General features: G+C 39.6%; 1 protein-coding gene across 1 annotated transcript in view; it reads right to left on the bottom strand.

Annotated features, from left to right (window-relative positions):
- Positions 1–23,427, bottom strand: part of LOC127855441 (116 kDa U5 small nuclear ribonucleoprotein component-like) — a 58,947-nt gene that overhangs the window by 16,630 nt on the left and 18,890 nt on the right. Inside the window, exons 10-18 of the mRNA XM_052391018.1 lie at positions 23,026–23,116; positions 21,729–21,864; positions 20,672–20,799; positions 19,539–19,732; positions 18,773–18,884; positions 17,011–17,151; positions 15,742–15,835; positions 9,291–9,381; positions 8,090–8,303 (exon numbers count right to left, since the gene is read on the bottom strand). Of these exons, the coding sequence (XP_052246978.1) occupies positions 8,090–8,303; positions 9,291–9,381; positions 15,742–15,835; positions 17,011–17,151; positions 18,773–18,884; positions 19,539–19,732; positions 20,672–20,799; positions 21,729–21,864; positions 23,026–23,116 (1,201 nt within the window). The remainder of the gene's footprint in view (positions 1–8,089; positions 8,304–9,290; positions 9,382–15,741; positions 15,836–17,010; positions 17,152–18,772; positions 18,885–19,538; positions 19,733–20,671; positions 20,800–21,728; positions 21,865–23,025; positions 23,117–23,427) is intronic.

Below are 23,427 nucleotides of genomic sequence, written 5' to 3'. Positions count from 1 at the left end.
ATGTATGATAATTTAGCAACACAAAGAAAAGATTAACCACAAGGGGCAGAAAGTCGTTCATATTTTGTGGCAAGCCAGTAAACTTATGTAAATATAACATTTATACAATATTTTTTGTATGAGCTGGTCTGTGGGAAAACCAGGCTTAATGCATGTACGAAAATAAAATCATGCCAGATCAGCAAGTGAGGACACTGTCTGCAAAGACTGGATTTTCAATAGATTGTTATATACACATGTTTCAAATCTTTACTTTATGGAAGTGAAAGTAAAAATACAACTGCCTACAATTGCCCAAAATTTAAAGACAAGAGGGTCATGGGCCCTAAGGCGCTCACCTGAGACCCAAAGGAACTAAACTATTCTGGGAAGGTGGAGTTCAAAATAATAAAAGTACTTCATACAGACGGGTGTACATACTTAACTTGCGCTTTATAGTTTGATTATTTAGTGTAAAATTTTCAAAAGAGGACAAGAGCTGAGCAGACAGGCGGTAGTACAGACTTAGTGTGATCTAGTATTAAAATACGTTTTCACTGTTTTTCCATTCAAAGTTATTTAGAACAATGAAACTCTGATTTTCAAGTAATACTGCATTTCACATATCATACATGACGTACGTCTGTATATAAAATTAATTAGAATAATGGTATTTCTGACTTTCACATAACAGGGCTCTTGCAAGTGGACGAAGTGGGTGATTTTTTCGCCAAATTAACCTTAACTTGGCACATTAATTTCATGAAGGCGAAGTGACTTTTCCTCCTTTTAATGATCTACACTGTGCCAGAAATAAACCATTAAAATCAATTTGATGTGGAGAATTGGACACAGGAGGATTCTCAGCCATAAGTTGCCCCATTTACAGGTCATGCAAAGTTGAACATTCAAAAGAACAGTCTGGAGCTATTACACTTCTTGAAATTGTTAATAGATGATGCCTTGATTAATTGCCTTGTGCTGACTACCAATAACTATGTTTCAGCAATGTTAAATGACCCATTAAAAAATACTAAGGAATGATCAAATGGGAAGATGTAACCTAGCACTGGCAATAGATATTGGGCTCATTTACAGGTCAGATTTGGAATCTCTGCTGTAAAATGAGATTTTAAATAAATTTTAAATTTAAAACAAATATTTGTAACAAAATATGAATTTGATTTAATGTTGAATTGCTTAAAGGGATCTTTTCACGGTTTGGTAAATTGACAAAATTGAAAAAAAACTGTTCCAGATTCGCAAATTTTCGTTTTAGTTATGATATTTGTGAGGAAACAGTATTACTGAACATTTACCATAGTCCAATATGGCCATTATATCTATCTTTTGACGATTTGAAAACCTAAAAATTATAATGCTTAAACGAAACACGAAACAATGCAATGATTTGGAGAGTTCTGTTGTTGTCGTTTAAATTTACGAAACTACGAAGATTGCTTATATAAGGTAAAAAAAATTAAAATGTGTATACCCGGCGGAATAGCCGAGAGGGCTAATGCGTTTTTACTTCAGACTAATTCCAGGACTCCAGGGGTCACTGGTTGGAGCCCTGGTACCGGCTACTTTTTTTTCCCTTTTTTAATTTTATTCTTGATTTTTTACTAGAGCTTTTAAGATCCAATGTTAACATTTATCAATATAAAGCATTTAATGACATATTTCAAAATATGCCAAAATCTGTGAAAAGGCCCCTTTAAAATTAACAAGGAAGTGAAAAGATTCTAAACATTACTGCCTTGTTATGATTGAAGTTTATTTGATACACCTGTTCAGGAAAAAAAATAATTAAAGTACATGTAAAATCATAATCAACAATTAATAAAATAAGAAAAATGTTGGTTATAATACACTTTACATGTCTTATTGTATAAAACAAGTGAAGAGTTGATTGCAAACTGAACAGAAACCACTAATCCGTTAAGTTGCTGCAAAATATACGTAAAAATAAGATCTATGACTTAAATGTACCATTTCTCCCAAAGATGTTACCAATTCTCCCTATTTTGGCTTTAGGGAGAAGTGACTTCTCCCAAAATTTTGAGCCTAGCTAGACCCCTGCATAATACTGTATTTTACATATCATCCATGTAGGCCTACATGACTTTTGTATATCAATCTGTATTTATGATTAAGAATGAAATTTCATACTTCATTTAAGAGTGTTTTTTTTTTAATTTATTCACATTTGTAAGTGTTGTTTGTAAACAATTCCTCTACGCTTCAACTCTTTATTTACAACCAATGCAAAACTAAAATGCATTTTAATTGTGAAATTAATTCTCAAATACAAGCTGTATTTAATATCATAAGCATCGCAAATAGTTGGCTTTAAGTACATTTTCTCTATCTCTTTAATTCTTGAACAAAGTATGCCTGTGATATGATATATGTACCGTAATTACTCTATGTTATCGGACACTCTAAGTTTTCAGACACCCCTTTTTTTAGCAAAAATTATTATTGTTCGTGACTCTTAATTTTCGGACACACTAGTTTTCGTCCATAACTAATGTCTCTGTTTTCGGAAAGTATATTTTACAGCGCTATTTTACCAAATTTCGGTCCTGTTTTCATATCTAATGACACTTTGATCATGGGGTTTTCCAAACAGATTAACATCATAAAACAAGGCAGGTGCATGCCTGAGGGCAACGGACCATTACATTTGTGTTATTGGGTAAATAACCTTGTAAACCGGTTTTAAACAATGGTTTCGCCCGATAGCATAAATGTTATGACAATTTCCAGGCGTAATGCCAATTAACAGTTCAATTACCTACCGAAATGGTACTACCCCTTCTCAGTAAATAACTGTGACAAATACTAAACGCTTCAAAGTGTGATGCACCCTATTGCAAGTTTAACGAACAATAAAAGGTGTTGGACAACAACTGAAATGAACAAAGAATTCACAGTTTGATTTTTTATTGCGTTAATTACAGGTTCATACTAGCGAGTATCAGTACATCACATGCTCATCTTTGAACTCGTTGGTCAAAGTACAACCTTGTAATAACTTTCTGTCAAATAAATAAAGCATTTTAATTTATTTAAAATGCAGTGCAAACATATAAAACTGTAATTTATACTATACTGCATGGCATTAAACAAGCGCGTGCTATTACCGGTAGTCGTTGATACAATTGACGCTATTTTCGGACACTTCAATTTTAGACACCTGTATTTTGTGAATATTTTTCGTATCTAAGTTTTCGGACATGAAAAAAATTATTTATTTTTAAGTGTCCGCAAACATAGAGTAATTACGGTACATGAAGACACGATAGTTTTTTTTGTCAATAAATGTACAACAGTACAGTTCATATTTCAATCTATTTTTTATTGATCAATATAATTGAATATTGACATCAGTTGTTGCCTAAGCTGTAAAGGATATTTTTACATAGATATCTTTACTTTTTCTTCTTGATATTCATAATATACACTGGGACGTTGTGATAGTTATAAGTTAAATAATAGCCATATTGAGTAAGTTCAATCAGGCATCACTGTACTTAAAGCTAAGAAATATGAAATATCATGCCCATTAAATTTATATATATTGTATAAACCTTTCTTGGAAATATATAAGTACATAATTTTTCTATTTCAAGAGCTTGCTTCAATATTGTAATCTGTTCTTTTTATTTAGTCAGCATACTGATTTTTATACGAAAATAAATGCCAGACAGATGTATTTATGTGTTTATCTCTATATAGATACCACTGTATAGCAATTGCTGTTTCATGCTGTTCACTGCAAAGGGCTGAGAACAAGGGGTTAGGCATCAAGCAACTGTCAGAGATAATGAGGTACCTGCTGTGGCTAATGGTTATTTCATTGGTCTGCAATCATTAAATTACATGTAACAAAATGTGTGAAAAGTGGCAAGCACAGGAATTTGGGGCCTGACTCTAAACTGTTATATACAGTTGTTTCTCCCCTAAGTAATTTTCTGTGAAGTCAATATTACTACTTAAAATTTTGAGATTATTTAATAAAGGGTTTTCAGATGGCACTTCATTCCCAACCAATCATCAACATAATAATCCACTGTTATTATGGCCATGTTTTTCAAATGTTCACGACTATTTTCAAACTCGTCCGAGGTATCCACATAACCAATGTTTTAACCAAATTTAATGATGATTAGGCAAAAAATGTGACTTCTAGAGTGTTCACAAGCTTTGTTACTATATAAATATAAGGAAAAAGACCCCCCCCCGGCTTCCATGTTTCAACGATCTGGACTATTTTCGAACTCATCCAAGATATCAATAAAACAAATGTTTTGACCAAGTTTCATGATGATTGGGCAAAAATTGTGACTTCTAGAGTGTTCACAAGGTTTCTATATATTTTTGTACCTAGTGACCTAGTTTTTGACCCAGCATGACCCAGTTTCGAACTCAGTCGAGGTATCATCGGGACAACTGTTCTGACCAAGTTTCATGAAGATTGGATAAGAAATGTGGCCTCTAGAGTGTTCACAAGGTAAAATGTTGACGACGCACGACAGACGACGGACAAAAGGCGATCCCAAAAGCTCACCATGAGCACGCTGTGCTCAATTGAGCTAACAAATGTTCAGACCAAGTTTCATGAAGATTGGACAAAAAATGTGACTCCTAGAGTGTTAACAAGGTTTAACTATAGCCATATAAGCAAAACTGCCCTGCCCCCTGGCGGCCATGTTTTTTTAACCGATCTGAACCATTTTCAAACTCAACCGTCGTATCCAGAAGACAAATGTTCTGACCAAATTTCATAAAGATTGGACCAAAAATGTGACTTCTAGAGCGATCACATGTTTTCACTATATACATATAGAGAAAACTACCCCGCCCCCTGGCGGCCATGATTTTTCACCGATCTGGACCATTTTCGAACTCGTCCGAGATATCAATGAAACAAATGTTTTGACCAATTTTAATGATGATTGGGCAAAAATTGTGACTTCAAGGTTTCTCTATAGCCATATAAGGAATACTGCCCCACCCCCTGGCGGTCATGTTTTTCAATGAACCGAAACCATTTTTGAACTCTACCAACATATCATTAAGACAAACATTTTGACAAAGTTACATGAAGATTGGGCATCAAATGTGACTTCTACAGTGTTCACAAGGTTTCTTTATAGCCATATAAGGAATACTGCCCTGCCCCCTGGTGGCCATGTTTTTCAACGGACCGGAACAATTTTTGAACTCAACCAACATATCATTAAGACAAACATTTTGACAAAATTTACATGAAGATTGGGCATCAAATGTGACTACAGTGTTCACAAGGTTTTTCTTTTTTTTACCTAGTGACCTAGTTTTTGACCCAGCATGACCCAGTTCCGAACTAGATCGAGGTATTATTGGGACAAATGTTCTGACCTAGTTTCATGAAGATCGGACAATAAATGTGGCCTCTAGAGTGTTCACAAGGTCAATGTTGACGACAGACGCACGACGCATGACGGACAAAAGGCTATCACAATAGCTCACCTTGAGCACGTTGTGCTCAGGTGAGCTAAAAAAAAAAAGATTTCATCAAAACTTGTCTTTTTGAAACTGAAGACAATATCTCTTTTATCTACAACTATGCAAGGTCTCAGCCTCAACTATAATCTCAACTTTTAATATTGACCTATTAAAATGCCTGTTACATATGAGCTCTGATATCCACTGACCAATCGGAATGCTTTTTATATTTAAGTTTTAAAATTCATATACAATGACAATCATTATCAGGGTTTTTTTTAGAAAAAGGGGAAGACGCTGGACGCTGGGTAAAAGGGGAAAATCGAGCGCGAAAAAGACATATTTGGGGAAAAAATAAAAACTGTTCATTTCAATGTCTATAACTCGCCTACAGACTTCAGGTTTTTTTTTAGAAAAAGAGACATGTCTCTGACCTTTTTGTTCTTAAACACATGAACAAATATGATATTAAAGTCAAAGTCCTAAATAAAGTTGCAGGGGTAGATCTTATAATGGGAAATGTTTTCAACTGGGGCTGGGGAACGATTTCAATATTGTGATTTCAATTTCATGATGAATGGGTTGACGATCTAGATCTGCTACAGTATTGGAAGGGAAAGGTGCGGCAGCTGCTGATTGTCTACTTTCACTTTCACAATAATCCGACAGTATTAATCGATGTTGATTACATGTACCTCCGAATCCTGCTGGGTTTCAACGGTTTTTGATGATTCATTCTTAAAAAAATGCGTCAACGCAATTAATATTTTCCGAGTCCGAACGTTTTATTTTGTTCATGTATGAACGCCAATTGTGAGACTTTTTTTCTGTTTTAACGTTTATACCCATCTTGGCTTTCACATAACCCGGATGAAAACTCGACTGGTTTCCAGTAATTAATTGACGAATCACCCTTCTCGCGCAAGACCGGAATCCAGTAAAATAGTCATGTGATTAATACGATTAGTTGCCCGGTTTCCATGACGTAATTTAAGAGCTATATATAGAATCACTGGGATTCCCAGATTTGAGTGTTCGTCGGGAGAGAGAGAGAGAGCGAGATCGTTGTACATGGTACAAATAGGATAAGTGTCGACTTCCCAAAAGAAAGAAAAAAACATTTCTTTGAGGGTAAAATATTATATTTTGGTGAAAAATTATATTTTTGGAGGGGAAATGGTAGTTTTAGGGGAAAAATTCTGGTAGGGGAAGACGCCGATTATCGGCGTCACTTTCTTAGTAAAAAAAACCCCTGATTATTATAAAATGTTAACTTTGATATTCATAGAAGTATAAGAATGCTTGTTACTGCTGAGCTTTGAAATCCATTGAATCAGTGATTTTTTTTGCCAGAAATTACAGCCGATATTCGGCTGCTTCCCAATTGCAAAAAATGAAGTTTTTTCCCAAAAATTTGATTAAAATTTCCCAAAAAAAGACAAAATTTTCCCAATAAAGCCAATAAGATTTCAATGTAATTTTGAAATAATTTCGAACGAGTGCCGATCGAGTTGCCGAGTCGTCGCCGAACAACAACTGACTTACGTATTTTTCGCGAATTTAGCCCAATACGATTTTACGTTGCTATCCACATCTCTCTCTATATTGCGGAGGATACCGACGATAGTCGTTGTATCCCGATTGTAAACGCCTGTTTTTACACACGCCCAAGATGGCGGCAAGCAGACGAGAAATTTGCGATGCGCGGCGAAAATGATAAATAACATTCAAATTAACAACGGATATCATATGGTTATTACGGAATAATTTAATGCGTGTGTCAATTAACGCAAAATATAACGTTTGAGATAAAAACAACAAATATTTATTACAAATCTTCACAGTGAATGTGCATCACGGAAATCAGTGTTGGGAAATTGGAGTTAGTCTACCGTTACTCACAAAGTTATTGCATTTAAGATGAGTATCGTTCGGAAATGGAAAGAGACAAACATGATATGATTTATATGTTAGTGGATCTGTGTAAAATCAGATTCATATGCATATTCTGCTTTATTATGTTTGTCACGCTTTACAGTTTACTGAAATAGCAATTAGCATTGAAGTGCAAGATGTTGAAAGGTAAAGAAATGACATAAATTATTTTAACTCCATATAATACATCATTAACATAGCAAGACCACTAAAGCGTTTTTTTTAAATAAATATTTGTTTATGTTTTCACCATATGATATTTAATTTAAAAGAATACTGAATTAAATTCTTACTGTTAAGAGGTTATGATTAAATGGTATATTTAAGAATCTATATAGATTACTGCAAGTTCAATATAAATTTGGAAGGATATTAACTTAACATTGTCTTCATTGTAAGAACACATTAAATTAGTACTTTATAATATAAAAATGCTGTCAAACATACTTTAATAATTTTAATTCTGTTCTTATAATCATATTTATAATGTTTCCCAATTTCATGTTTTATCGCGCTATTTTTCCCAATTTCATGGTTTATCGCGCTAATTTTCCCAATCCAAAAGGCACAGGCTGTAAGAAAAAAAAGCAAAAAAAATCACTGTGAATGAATATGTAACATCAAAACTAAAACTGACTTTAATAATATAAGATTTCTCAACCCTAAAACCTGTACTCACTTCAGACGGCAGGGTGTCATCAACAAGGATGTTGGGTCCAGTAGCATCAGGCCCGAAGGCCCAGATAGATCGGGCAGCCAGCAAGTCCCAGTCGTACTTGGTCTGAAAGAACTCCCCGAGTCGTTTCCTGGGCCACGTGATCTGTACCACCCCGTTCTCTATGTCCTCTGCCAGACCCTTCTCCAGAGGCTCAGCTATCATTGTCAACTTGTTCCTACAGGGATCAGCAAGCTTTTTCTGTCATTTAATGTCTTATATGGTTATATAAAAAAGCCTTGCTCTGTGAAAAGGGGTTTTAAGCATGTGCGTAAAGTGACATCCCACAGGCTAATCAGGGATTTTCCATCTAAACTGGATTTTTGCCGACTGCACAGGCTAATCTGGGTTGATAATTTACGCATTAAACCCTTTTTACAGTGCACGGCCGATATACATTTGTGTATATGGCTAATGGCTTATTTTTTTGTCATTTTATGTCTTTCATGGTTACTTACCATATGGAATTATTTTTATTATCGAATGATTTTTTTTAGCCTTATAAGATAGGGGTCATAGGTCACATATGACATAGGGATCAAAGAGGACTGTTAGTGATATTAAATTTAATGTTCATAAAAAAGTGATTTTTTAACTTTTAATTATTAACTATGCTTTAGGCGAAAATGAACAAGAGCACCGCATAACTGCGGTTGCAGTTTTGAATTAATAAAGCTGGTCAGATTTATTTATTTTGAGAGGTCACAGTGACCTTGACCTTTGACCTAGTGACCCCAAAATGGGTGTGGCCTGTAGAACTCATCAAGGTGCATCTACATATGAAGTTTCAAAGTTGCATGTGGAAGCACTTTGATTTTAGAGCAAAATGTAAAGGTTTTAGCACGATGCGGATGGCGGCTGACACGAAAAGCTGGCTATGACAATACCTTGGGTTTTCTCTGAAAACAGCCGAGCTAAAAATCATGCCAAAGTGGATGCAATGAAAGAACCCAATAAAGCACTAAAGCTAAATGGGCAAACAGCAGTTAATGGTTCATGTTGTTCTGAAAAAGCTATTGTTGGTTATTTTATGCCCAATATGAGCTTGCAAGGTCTAAATCTGACCTTGTTATGAAAACTTTAGAAAAGTTTCAAGAAACTGGGCCACTCCACCAAACAATTCTCTAATACTATACATTCCATGGTTCATTAGGTGTATACTCACTTTTTGTTGGGTGTTTCAGCAAAGCACTTGAGGGAAGATGTCTCCACAACAGTCTCACAGAAGGACACTACAGGGTCAGCAACCTTGATATCTGCGGGGAAAAAGAACAGAAGGACACTACAGGGTCAGCAAACTTGATATTTGCGGGGAGAAAGAACAGGAGGACGCTACAGGGTCAGCAACCTTGATATCTGCGGAGAGAAAGAACAGGACACTACAGGGTCAGCAACCTTGATATCTGTGGAAAAGAAAGAACAGGAGGACACTCCAGGGTCGGCTACCTTGATATCTGCGGGGAGAAAGAACAGGAGGACACTACAGGGTCACAAACCTTGATATCTGCGGGAAGAAAGAACAGGAGGACACTACAGGGTCAGCTACCGTGATATCTGCGGGGAGAAAGAACAGGAGGACACTACAGGGTCAGCAACCGTGATATCTGTGGGGAGAAAGAACAGGAGGACGCTACAGGGTCAGCAACCGTGATATCTGCAGGGAGAAAGAACAGGAGGACACTACAGGGTCAACTACCTTGATATCTGCAGGGAAAAAGAACAGGAGGACACTACAGGTTTCAGCAACCTTGATATCTGCGGGGAGAAAGAACGGGAGGACACTACAGGGTCAGCAACCTTGATATCTGCGGGGAGAAAGAACAGGAGGACACTACAAGGTCAGACTCCTTGATATCTGTGGGGAGAAAGAACAGGAGGACACTACAGGGTCAGCAACCTTGATATCTGCAGGGAAAAAGAACAGGAGGACACTACAGGTTTCAGCAACCTTGATATCTGCGGGGAGAAAGAACGGGAGGACACTACAGGGTCAGCAACCTTGATATCTGCGGGGAGAAAGAACAGGAGGACACTACAAGGTCAGACTCCTTGATATCTGTGGGGAGAAAGAACAGGAGGACACTACAGGGTCAGCAACCTTGATATCTGCAGGGAGAAAGAACAGGAGGACACTACAGGGTCAGCAACCTTGATATCTGCGGGGAGAAAGAACAGGAGGACACTACAGGGTCAGCAACGTTGATATCTGCGGGGTGAAAGAACAGGGGTAAGCAACCTTGATATCTGCGGGGAGAAAGAACAGGAGGACACTACAGGGTCAGCAACCTTGATATCTGCATTGAGAAAGAACAGGAGGACACTACAGGGTCAGCAACCTTGATATCTGCGGGGGAGAAAGAACAGGAGGACATTACAGGGTCAGCAACCTTGATATCTGTGGGGAGAAAGAACAGGAGGACACAACAGGGTCAGCAACCTTGATATCTGCAGGGAGAAAGAACAGGAGGACACTACAGGGTCAGCAACCGTGATATCTGCGGGGAGAAAGGACAGGTGGACACTACAGGGTCAGCAACCTTGATATCGGCAGGGAGAAAGAACAGGAGCAACCTTGATATCTGCAGGGAGAAAGAACAGGAGGACACTACAGGGTCAGCAACCTCGATATCTGCGGGGAGAAAGAACAGGAGGACACTACAGGGTCAGCAACCTCGATATCTGCGGGGAGAAAGAACAGGACACTACAGGGTCAGCAACCTTGATATCTGCGGGGAGAAAGAACAGGCGCAACCTTGATATCTGCAGGGAGAAAGAACAGGAGGACACTCCAGGGTCGGCTACCTTGATATCTGTGGGGAGAAAGAACAGGAGGACACTACAGGGTCACAAACCTTGATATCTGCGGGAAGAAAGAACAGGAGGACACTACAGGGTCAGCTACCGTGATATCTGCGGGGAGAAAGAACAGGAGGACACTACAGGGTCAGCAACCGTGATATCTGTGGGGAGAAAGAACAGGAGGACGCTAAAGGGTCAGCAACCGTGATATCTGCAGGGAGAAAGAACAGGAGGACACTACAGGGTCAACTACCTTGATATCTGCAGGGAAAAAGAACAGGAGGATACTACAGGTTTCAGCAACCTTGATATCTGCGGGGAGAAAGAACGGGAGGACACTACAGGGTCAGCAACCTTGATATCTGCGGGGAGAAAGAACAGGAGGACACTACAAGGTCAGACTCCTTGATATCTGTGGGGAGAAAGAACAGGAGGACACTACAGGGTCAGCAACCTTGATATCTGCATGGAGAAAGAACAGGAGGACACTACAGGGTCAGCAACCTTGATATCTGCGGGGAGAAAGAACAGGAGGACACTACAGGGTCAGCAACGTTGATATCTGCGGGGTGAAAGAACAGGGGTAAGCAACCTTGATATCTGCTGGGAGAAAGAACAGGAGGACACTACAGGGTCAGCAACCTTGATATCTGCATTGAGAAAGAACAGGAGGACACTACAGGGTCAGCAACCTTGATATCTGCGGGGAGAAAGAACAGGAGGACATTACAGGGTCAGCAACCTTGATATCTGTGGGGAGAAAGAACAGGAGGACACAACAGGGTCAGCAACCTTGATATCTGCAGGGAGAAAGAACAGGAGGACACTACAGGGTCAGCAACCGTGATATCTGCGGGGAGAAAGGACAGGTGGACACTACAGGGTCAGCAACCTTGATATTGGAAGGGAGAAAGAACAGGAGCAACCTTGATATCTGCAGGGAGAAAGAACAGAAGGACACTACAGGGTCAGCAACCTCGATATCTGCGGGGAGAAAGAACAGGAGGACACTACAGGGTCAGCAACCTCGATATCTGCAGGGAGAAAGAACAGGACACTACAGGGTCAGCAACCTTGATATCTGCGGGGAGAAAGAACAGGCGCAACCTTGATATCTGCAGGGAGAAAGAACAGGAGGACACTACAGGGTCAGCAACCTTGATATCTGCAGGGAGAAAGAACAGGAGGACACTACAGGGTCAGCAACCTTGATATCTGCGGGGAGAAAGAACAGGAGGACACTACAGGGTCAGCAACCTTGATATATGCGGGGAGAAAGAACAGGAGCAACCTTGATATCTGCAGGGAGAAAGAACAGGAGGACACTACAGGGTCAGCAACCTTGATATCTGCGGGGAGAAAGAACGGGAGGACACTACAGGGTCAGCAACCTTGATATCTGCGGGGAGAAAGAACAGGAGGACACTACAGGGTCAGACTCCTTGATATCTGTGGGGAGAAAGAACAGGAGGACACTACAGGGTCAGCAACCTCGATATCTGCGGGGAGAAAGAACAGGAGGACACTACAGGGTCAGCAACCTCAATATCTGCGGGGAGAAAGAACAGGAAGACACTACAGGGTCAGCAACCTTGATATCTGCAGGGAGAAAAAACAGGCGCAACCTTGATATCTGCAGGGAGAAAGAACAGAAGGACACTACAGGGTCAGCAACCTTGATATCTGCAGGGAGAAAGAATAGGAGGACACTACAGGGTCAGCAACCTTGATATCTGCGGGGGGAAAGAACAGGAGCAACCTTGATATCTGCGGGGAGAAAGAACAGGACACTACAGGGTCAGCAACCTTGATATCTGCGTGAAGAAAGAACAGAACACTACAGGGTCAGCAACCTTGATATATGCAGGGAGAAAGAACAGGAGGACACTACAGGGTCAGCAACCTTGATATCTGCAGGGAGAAAGAACAGGAGGACACTACAGGGTCAGCAACCTTGATATCTGCAGGGAAAAAGAACAGGAGGACACTACAGGGTCAGCAATCTTGATATCTGCAGGGAGAAAGAACAGGAGCAACCTTGATATATGCGGGGAGAAAGAACAGGACACTACAGGGTCAGCAACCTTGATATCTGCAGGGAGAAAGAACAGGAGGACACTACAGGGTCAGCAACCATGATATCTGCGAGGAGAAAGAACAGGACACTACAGGGTCAGCAACCTTGATATCTGCAGGGAGAAAGAACAGGAGGACACTACAGGGTCAGCAACCTTGATATCTGCAGGGAGAAAGAACAGGAGCAACCTTGATATCTGCGGGGAGAAAGAACAGGAGCAACCTTGATATATGCGGGGAGAAAGAACAGGAGGACACTACAGGGTCAGCAACCTTGATATCTGCGGGGAGAAAGAACAGGAGCAACCTGGATATCTGCAGGGAGAAAGGATAGGAGGACACTTCAGGGTCAGCAAACTTGATATCTGCGGGGAGAAAGAACAGGAGCAACCTTGATATCTGCAGGGAGAAAGGATAGGAGGACACTACAGGGTCAGCAACCTTGATATCTGACAGGAGAAAGAACAGGAGGACACTACAGGGTCAGCAACCTTGATATCTGCGGGGAGAAAGAACAGGACACTACAGGGTCAGCAACCTTGATATCTGCAGGGTGAAAGAACAGGAGGACACTACAGGGTCAGCAACCTTGATATCTGCGGGGAGAATGAACAGGAGGACACTACAGGGTCAGCAACCTTGATATCTGTGGGGAGAAAGAACAGGACACTACAGGGTCAGCAACCTTGATATCTGCAGGGAGAAAGAACAGGACACTACAGGGTCAGCAACCTTGATATCTGCAGGGAGAAAGAACAGGAGGGCACTACAGGGTCAGCAACCTTGATATCTGCAGGGAGAAAGAACAGGACACTACAGGGTCAGCAACCTTGATATCTGCGGGGAGAAAGTACAGGACACTACAGGGTCAGAAACCTTGATATCTGCAGGGAGAAAGAACAGGAGGACACTACAGGGTCAGCAACCTTGATATCTGCGGGGAGAAAGAACAGGAGGACACTACAGGGTCAGCAACCTTGATATCTGCGGGGAAAAAGAACAGGAGGACAATACAGGGTCAGCAACCTTGATATCTGCGGGGAGAAAGAACATGAGGAAAGTTAGCTTCTTACTTTGTAAGTAATGAATGAGATAGTCTCTACATCTGGAAGCACATATTATCTTCTAACACTGTAACAAAGTATTCTTTCTTTGTATCTGTCCAAAGTTGCCTCACATAGGAATATCAGGCATTGAGTAAAATATTATTGTTTTGACAAATCATGGTCAATCCTTCATAGAAAGTCATACATGGATGGTTTCAATTACTGAAGTTTAAAGAAGATCTAGGTCAAAGTAAGGTTTGGTGATATAGGTAGATAGTGAATGGTAATGAACAAAGGCTGGGCGATATGGGTAAATAGTGAATGGTAATAATCAAATGAAGGTTGGGTGACATAGGTAGATGTAAGGTTGGGTGATATAGGTATATATGGTAATGAACAACAATATATTGTACAGCTCAGTCTGTTTGCTTTTGTAGCACTATCAGCATTCAGAGAATTAATTAAGGGCAATCAATCACAAACATTTTCTTTAATATTATTTCCACATTCACATGAAAGCACAGTAAATCATATTAGTTCACCACAACACTGCTGAAGTAATTTGTACACTAAAACAAGGGCTGTTAATAAAACATGCATGTCCCCCTATATGGGCTATAAGTTGTAGTAGCAGCCATTGTGTGAAAAGGTGGTGGTGGTGGTGGTGGTGGTGGTGGCGGCGGCGGCGATGGCGGTGGTGGTGGTGAATCATTTTACTTTTTACTGTGTTAAGTTTTTCTTCGAAAGGGGGCATAACTAGGTAGAGATAATGCAACCTTAATTTCATTTTTGCCCGATGTTGATTGATACAAAGCATTACAAAAATGCAGTTAGCCTTACATTTGGTAAAATTTAAATAAATTACAAGTAAGGCAAATGCTGTAACAAAAAGAACATGCATAAACGGTAGTTGTTTCCCTTGTTTGAACCATGCTAAATCCTTAAAATGCCTATTTCCAGTAACTGTGACCTTCACCTGTGACCTTGACCTTTGACCAAGTGACCTCAATATCAATAGGGGTCATCTGCGAGTCATTATCAATGTTCCTATGAAGTTTCATGATCCTAGGCCTAAGCGTTCTTGGGTTATCATCCGGAAAACAACGGTGGACGGACCGACAGACCGACAGACATGAGCAAAGCAATAAACCCCCTCTTCTTCGAAGGGGGGCATAAATATGATGATGGCATTGGAGACTCTACCCTGAAACATCACCCATATCATTGATGTCACACAAATTATCTCATAATGCAGCGTGTTTTTTTCTTTCCTTATAACATACTGGAAAACAGCACTTTACCAATCAGGGAAAAATTACACATTTTTCAATGGCTGTCAGAAATTCCAACTGAAGGTTTCCCCAAAATATTTATTATTTTTAATAAAATGTGAGTTATTGAATTTCCCTATGTAGCTGTATGGGTTAAACCTTTGTAACTAAAATATGTAATATTTTCTCTATTTGAGGTTTTTTTGCACTAATTTGTCCCACTTGGGCTGGTACTGGTACTTTTCCCAATTGGGCAAAAAAATCAATGTTATTGCGCTGGTACCCGATCTCAGTTTAACATGACAGGCAAAATGCATCTGAACTGTACAATGCTGAAAACATTTCCCAACCAACATGCTCATTTTTTCCGCCCAGCACACTCATAATTTCACCCAAAATACTCATATTTTCCCATCCAACCTACCAATCTCGGAGTACATCTTGCGCAGGTCATGCATGACACAGTCCAGATACAGCTCTCCAGTACCCATGATGATGTGCTCGCCGGACTCCTCCACCTGTACACGTGAGAGAAGTACACTGTAGGGTTGTTTATGAGCCTTTTTCTGCGAAAACTGGGCTTAATGCATCATGTGCGTACAGTGTCATCCCTTATTAGCCTCTGCAGTCCGCAAACGCAAATTGTGGACGAAACTTGTTGCATTTATGGATTTTTATTGTTTAAAGAAAGTCTCGTGTAATATCAAGTCTACGCAGAAAGTGTAATCCCTGCTAAATCTGTGCAGAATGCACAGGCTAATCTAGGACGACACTTTAAGCACAAGCATTAAGCCCAGTTTCCCCAGAAAGAGTCTCATATAACAGTTTCGAGGTCCACCTCACTATCAAAATAAGCACCAGCACGCAAACAAAGCAGTAAATTTTGGAAACCGTGTGTCCTCAGATTCTGAGATTTATTTTGTCAGGTTTGTAAAATTGTCTTCAACTCAAGTTTTACTGGTAATAAAAGACTTTGTTGTTACTTGGTCAAACTGCTTTGTTCAATCAAAGTCCTCACCTGCCTGAAGCTGCGTTAATTTGATTAATCCTTTACCACATAGAAATGTATGTTGACGCATGTGTAGTCCTTTAGAAAGTTAAATTTAATAAATGACCTTTTTTACTAGATCCAAGTTTAAAAGGTTATTTGCAGGCTGGGTTGGTTTCATGCTGTTTGCACATAGCCATTCCCCTGAAGTTCAACACGAGCTCAGTGATCAAGATCGCTGTGGAGCCTGTGAACCCTTCTGAACTGCCTAAGATGCTACTTTGGAAATGAAGGGAAATATTCAACAAAAGTAATTATAAATAAGACGGTTACATATTTATGGTGCTTCGAAAATTGCATCGTAAGGTGAGAATGGCGTACGATATTTGATAAAACGGGCCCCAGATGTAGGGGCCAGATGTTACTTATAAGAGCCACCTTGTGGGAAAACTGGCTAAATGTATGGGCATATATTTAGATCCCAGATCAGCCTGTGCAGTCTGCACAGACTAATAAAGGATGACACCTTATGCTATCATGGAATTTTTCCTTTTAAAAAAGACTACTTAACAAAAATCAGTTCAAGCGTTAAGTGTTGTCCCTACAGCATAATCTGGGACGACATGTTACTCATACGCATTATGCCCGGTTTTCCCAAAGAACAAGTCTTTGTCAAGTCTTATTAAGTCTTATCAACCTGCTCACCTTAGTAGTGACGAGGGGGTAGCTCTTGTTCACTTTGCGCAGGCCGTCCAGCATCTTAGGCAGTTCAGAAGGGTTCACAGGCTCCACAGCGATCTTGATCACTGAGCTCGTGTTGAACTTCAGGGGACGGAATATGTGAACCTGCAACATGGTCAGAGTGTTGGTTTGTTTCGGTTGTTTTCCTTTTGCAACATCATTTCAGAAATATTATTGGAGATAATTTAACATGTTCACAAGTTTCCTGGAAAAGCTGGCTTTATCAGTACTAAGTGCATATACTTTATATGACAGTAATAATTCTGCCCGACTTGAATTAGAGGTAGAGAAGAGAAACTGTAGGAATAATATCATGATCAATGCGCAAACAAGTTGAAGGGCTGTTATGGGTATCAGACCAATGGTTTCATGGCCAGCATTCTACATAATAATAGGCTAGCAAGTCTGGTGAAATGACCAAATAGGATTCTGTGAAAGACAGAGAGCATGTTATGTGAGTTTTGGATAAAGATCAGGTTTATCATGCGAGGCTTAGAACCAATGTAGCGCGAGGCTTGCTGAGCGCTAACATGGTTCGTGCCCAGAATGATTAGCCAGATGACCATTCTCCATCCACTTCACCAACCTATAATTCTATTTATCCTGTCACATTTACAACATTCCTTGAAATGTTTCTAAAATATAAAGTTTTCCAGTATTTTGTGTTTAAATATTTAATATGGGAAAAAAGCACGCCGCAGCAAAAACATTGTGACGTCACGTCATGCAAAACACTTAGGCTAGCTTCCGTCTTGTTAAACAACACAGAAATCGAGTCAATCGTTATTAATTCAATACACAAAGACGAAATTATGCTGTTAAAATAATAATTTTTAAACTAACAGTACTTTACACGTATGTTGTATTTTTTTTAATTGAAAACAAGTATATTTTATAAATAGACAAGGGACAAAATTGTCACAAAACCAGGTTTTCATTGTGAAAAAAAATATGATAAAGGGAGAAAACTCAAACTGAACTTTTGAAATGAACAAACAAAATTAACCCCCTTTGTAAGTTTGTTTTAAAAAAAATCTATTTTTAGTCGTGGCGACCTTGACATTGGAGATATTGATGTGATTCTTTCGTGCGACACACCGTCCCATGATGGTGAACAAATGTGCCAAATGATTTTAAAATCTCACAATGAATGACATAGTTATGGCCAGGACAAGCTCATTTATGGCCATTTTTGACCTTTGAACTCAAAGTGTGACCTTGACCTTGGAGATATCGACGTAATTATTTCGCGCGACACACCGTCCAATGATGGTGAACAAATGTGCCAAATGATTTTAAAATCTGACAATGAACGACATAGTTATGGCCCGGACAAGCTTGTTCCGCCCGCCCGCCAGCCAGCCAGCCAGCCAGCCCGCCCGCATTCGCCAATCTAATAACCAGTTTTATCCTTCGGAAAACCTGGTTAAAAACCTGGTTAAAAATAGTACAGGCGTGCGCATGCACGGACGGCAACTGACGGATATTCAAGGTCACGTGGTCATCTAGCCTAATTTCTTCTGGGATATTAGGTTACCTGGTTATCGGGCTGATTTAAAGGCATGTGACAGGATAAAAGACCTTAAAGAGATTTCTTAAAAAAACAAATGGGTAAATAGAACACACACAAAAAGTGACTCTTATATAGCCCCCATTACCAATGGTAATGGGGGTATAAAAAAACAAACTGAAAGAAAAAGTTAATAGGAGCTATATATACACCAACCTCTTCAGTGATGTTGGTATCAGTGATGGTGGATGTTTTCACTATGGGCTGATCTATGCCTTCAATAAGGATCCAGTTGCCTGCTGGCACTCTGTTTACCTCCACTTTGTACCTGAAACAGGCACATGGAATAGCATTAAATAAAACATGCTTTATCCTGGATCCAGGAGTTCAAATCCAGTGTGTTTATTTTACATATTTGTGGCCAAAGTTCACCCAAATTCCATATGTCAAACGTTTTCCCACATATGACAGCCTAAAATTCCTAAATGATGGTTACCCCCCCCCCCCCAAAAAAAAAAATTGTTTAATTAGTTTTAAATTAATTGCAACATTTGATTCATCAATCAGCAATCTCCCTAACCAGCACTAAAAATGGTGAAAAAATATGGCTTCACCTATCACAGCAGTTACTGTTATCAGTATTGTGCGACTATCCTAGATGAAGACGATCGAAGGTGGAGGGAAAATGGTCATAGAAATAGTTATTAACAATCAAGATAAGTTATATAAGTGGTATGTGATTCGAAATTAAAATATATTTAACTCTAAAGATTAAGTTTAAAATAAATTACAGTTGTAAGAAAACAATTGTGCTTATATAATTAACACATTGTCCTTAACAAAGAATTTATAATTATTTTTGTTAACTGCCATGCCAGATTTGATTTTGAAGTAGTTTTAGCACATTACAGTTTTAAGCATATTTTTTATTGTTAGACTCAAGTCAAATGGGTTGCTGAGGGTTTTGGTCACAAGGTCATACCTGGCCTCCGAGATCCACAGTCTGCCCACCTGGCCAAACCTCGAGTCTTCTTCATCCTGTAGGGTGTAGTTTTCTCCCAGAATCCTAACTTCCTGGTTGGCGTACAGCGTCCCGCTAATCACCCGTCCGTAAACGTGAAAACATGTGGCGTCCGAAGTTGGGAACAATTTGGTAGTGTGCACCATGAGGGGACCCTGTTAATCGTACAGTATATTCTTTGAAGATATAGCTAAGATAGACTGCTAGCAGTTCAATTGTATAACCAAACACATTTTGTATTAAGGGTAAGGAAGGACAAATAATTTATTCATGTTTGCTTTACTTGAACACCATTTTAATACTGTTTGCTCCTACCTGACTATAAATCTGGCCGATCACTGAACTTGGCCAAGACATTATGCCAAAGAACCTGTCCATGACACAAAACACCACCTCAACATGTTCATACATGCCAGAATGGGACATATGCAATAAGCGGCCAAGAGTGGCTGCAGACCAGTGCCAGTATTCCTGCAGTCTGGTCTAGAGCTGCCCTATCATGCAATAAGCGGCCAAGAGTGGCTGCAGACCAGTGCCAGTATTCCTGCAGTCTGGTCTAGAGCTGCCCTATCATGCAATAAGCGGCCAAGAGTGGCTGCAGACCAGTGCCAGTATTCCTGCAGTCTGGTCTAGAGCTGCCCTATCATGCAATAAGCGGCCAAGAGTGGCTGCAGACCAGTGCCAGTATTCCTGCAGTCTGGTCTAGAGCTGCCCTATCATGCAATGAGACCATGAAACCTTCTGTTAGTTTATTGCATACAAGGTACCTCCTGACCACATTGAGTGCATGCATAGGCTGGTCTTGAGCAATGCTTGCTACATATAACATATAAGATCCATTTTTGCATGACACAGCTTGTATATGAGTTGTGCTCTGTGAAAAGGGGTTTTAATGCAGGGACAACACTTTCCACCTAAACTGGATTTTTGCTAAGAAATAACCTTGTGTAAACAAAAAATAACAAAAGCGGGAAGTGTCTTCACTGATTACACAGACTAATCTGGGAAGACACTTAATGCACATGCATTAAACCCTCTTTTCACAGAGCACAGTCCATATATATATGTTTCTATCTTGTGCAATGTTCACTCACATCCGAGTCACACTGCACCATCATATCGACTAGGTCTGACTCCAGTGGACCTGTGTAGATGTGTTCTATCTTCTGACGGGCGTTACCTAGCGGAGACTTGATGTGCTCCACACACATGTCCACAAAACCTGAAAAATTAAGTTAAATTTTACACTTTTACACTCTGTGAAAACGGGGCTTTATGCATGTGCATCAAGTGTCACCCTGGATAAGCCTGAGCAGTACACACAAGCTTATCAGGGACAACACTCTCCGCCCAGACTAGATTGCCATTTTGGAAGAGACTTCCTTAAAAAAAAAAAATCAATTAAAGGGGAAAGTGTCGCCCCCAAGTAGCCAGTGGGCTCAGGCTGATCTGGGATGACATGTTATGCACATGCATAGAGCCCCATTTTCCCAGAGTGGTATATTAAATTAAGCTCTATAGCAGAGAAAACCTTAGGATTATTGGGACACTGCTGGGTAGAAAAAGCTCTTGATGTCTTAAGAATATCTTGTGAATGCTCCATGATTGGGGATCAAACCTGGAAACCGACCGACATGTGCAAAACAATATACCACCTCTTCTTCGAAGGGGGGCATAAAAACTAGTCATTGATTACTGAATTTAAGTTTCATAATTGTTTGAATTGGTTTTGTACTTTTTATTTGGAATGTACATCAGTATTATTATTTAAGTGTTCTTAGCTATGAATTTCAAATTGTTGTGTCTGTTTAGATGTTTTCTTCAGTTTCTATGACCATTTTCCCCGCTTGTATGGGCGAAGAGGGGGGGGGGGGATTGGATTAAATAAATAACTTTCCCAAGATTTGATGAAAGTTAAATATTCATGTCAACCAACTTTGCAGATTTCTACACAAATATCAAGCATAGTTGGATAGACAATATTCATTATCATAGTTTTAAGCACCTGATAAATCACCAAAGAACCTCCTGCACAAAATCCTGAGGTGTATCCTTTAATTGAGAAGCTCTAGATCCAAAAGAAGATACTTTTTCCATTCCGAATGGGCCATATAACAGCTCGAAATTCAATGAAAACAAACACTAACACACCTGTGAAATCGCCAAAGAACCTCCTGCACACAATCCTGAGTAGCGGCTTTATGTTGAGTTTTTTCTCCTCACTGGTCAATGATATCCCCAGCTCATCACACACTCTCGGCAGGGACTCGTCCACATCCCCCACAGTCTGTGCAGGTGACAGGTAACACAGTATGAGCCATGTTCTTGGAAAAGGGCTTAATTCATGTGCATAAGGTGTAGTCAGACAACACTTGGGACGATTGAACTTTACCGGTACGCAACACTTGACATCGAACAGCGTACCCTAACCCTAACCCTAAACACCTCACACATAACAACTAACGCAACACCTTATAATCTTTTTTATCCTATATATTTCCTTAGTATCGGAGGCTACCGCCACCAAACCCCCGCTTTGTCGATAGTGGTTAACAACTGCGTACCGGTAAAGTTCAATCTAGCCCAACACTTTCAGCCCAAACTGGATTTTTATTAGAAAAAACTTTCTTTAAATGAAAAATTCCATACATACCGAGTGTTGTTGCTGATTAGCCTGTGCAGGCTGCTAATCTGGGACAACACTTTACGCACATACATTGGGCCCAATGTTACCAGAATGCTGCACATATAGTTTTTAGAGCATACCTTTTAAATAAAGATTGATAATATTGGAAGCTTCAGGCTTATTGAGACACACTCGAGTCTGTTCCTGAGTTGAACCATTGCTTGGTGTCTTGTGAAGATCTTGAGAATGCTAAGTGGGAATTCAAGCAAAGACTTCTTTACTCTAGGAAAACACTATTAACCACTAAGAGTGGTTGAAACCTGAACCAAAAGCCTTTACACATGGTTTTGTATTTGTGCTGAGCAAAAAACTCATCTGTATTTAACACAGAGTGTCATCTCATGTAAAATTTATTCCAATCTCACTATATTACATAATTTAGGAGAACGCCTGAACGGACAGCCGAAATTTCTTTTTCATAACTTTTAACCAATGAAATTTAAATTAAAAACTGCTTTAATTAGATCTGGAGAGCAATGATTATTTTATTGGATAATGTTTCTTACTCTGAAAGCAGACAGATGACAGTAAATGTGGCAATGTGATCCCCCCAACCCCAAACATTTTCAAGTTATAATGGGTAAAATCTATGTGTCGAATTATACTCAGAACCATATGCATGAATAAGCAATTTTGCTAACCAAGGATGATCTTGTGCCATTAAACTTAACAAGAAAATTTGAATGTAAGCTTGGGAAGGCTTACCTACAAACGCCCTGTACCCCTGAAATGGTATAAACATGAACCATGCACGTATGTTACCTGTGCAAAGATCTTGTAGAGAGGCTCCAGAATAAACTCCACAAAACTCCTTGGTGCTGAAGCACTGGGGGGCTTCTTTGAAAACTTGCGACTGCAGATAGACCATACATACAGTGAATGATTGATTCCAAAGTAATGCAGATATATATAGTAGTTATCAGTTTGTGACCATCAATAACAGCATCCTATGATGCAGTGGAAATAATCCGCAAAAACATCATGGAAACCTAAATGGGCAAAATTTTGTTCCTGGGTATGAACCGCTCTCTAAAATACAGTAAAAGGGGTATAAAACACTTTACAAAACACAATCCTTTCTGTAAGTCGTAATAAAACAGAACAATTTTATATTAACATTAACAAATCCTCACATGGGGAAATCACCGCTATAAACAAGGACCC

The sequence above is a fragment of the Dreissena polymorpha genome, chromosome 13, assembly GCF_020536995.1.
Source record: "Dreissena polymorpha isolate Duluth1 chromosome 13, UMN_Dpol_1.0, whole genome shotgun sequence".
In the NCBI taxonomy this organism is placed as follows: Eukaryota; Metazoa; Mollusca; class Bivalvia; order Myida; family Dreissenidae; genus Dreissena; species Dreissena polymorpha.
This window is presented reverse-complemented; position numbering and strand designations above follow the sequence as displayed.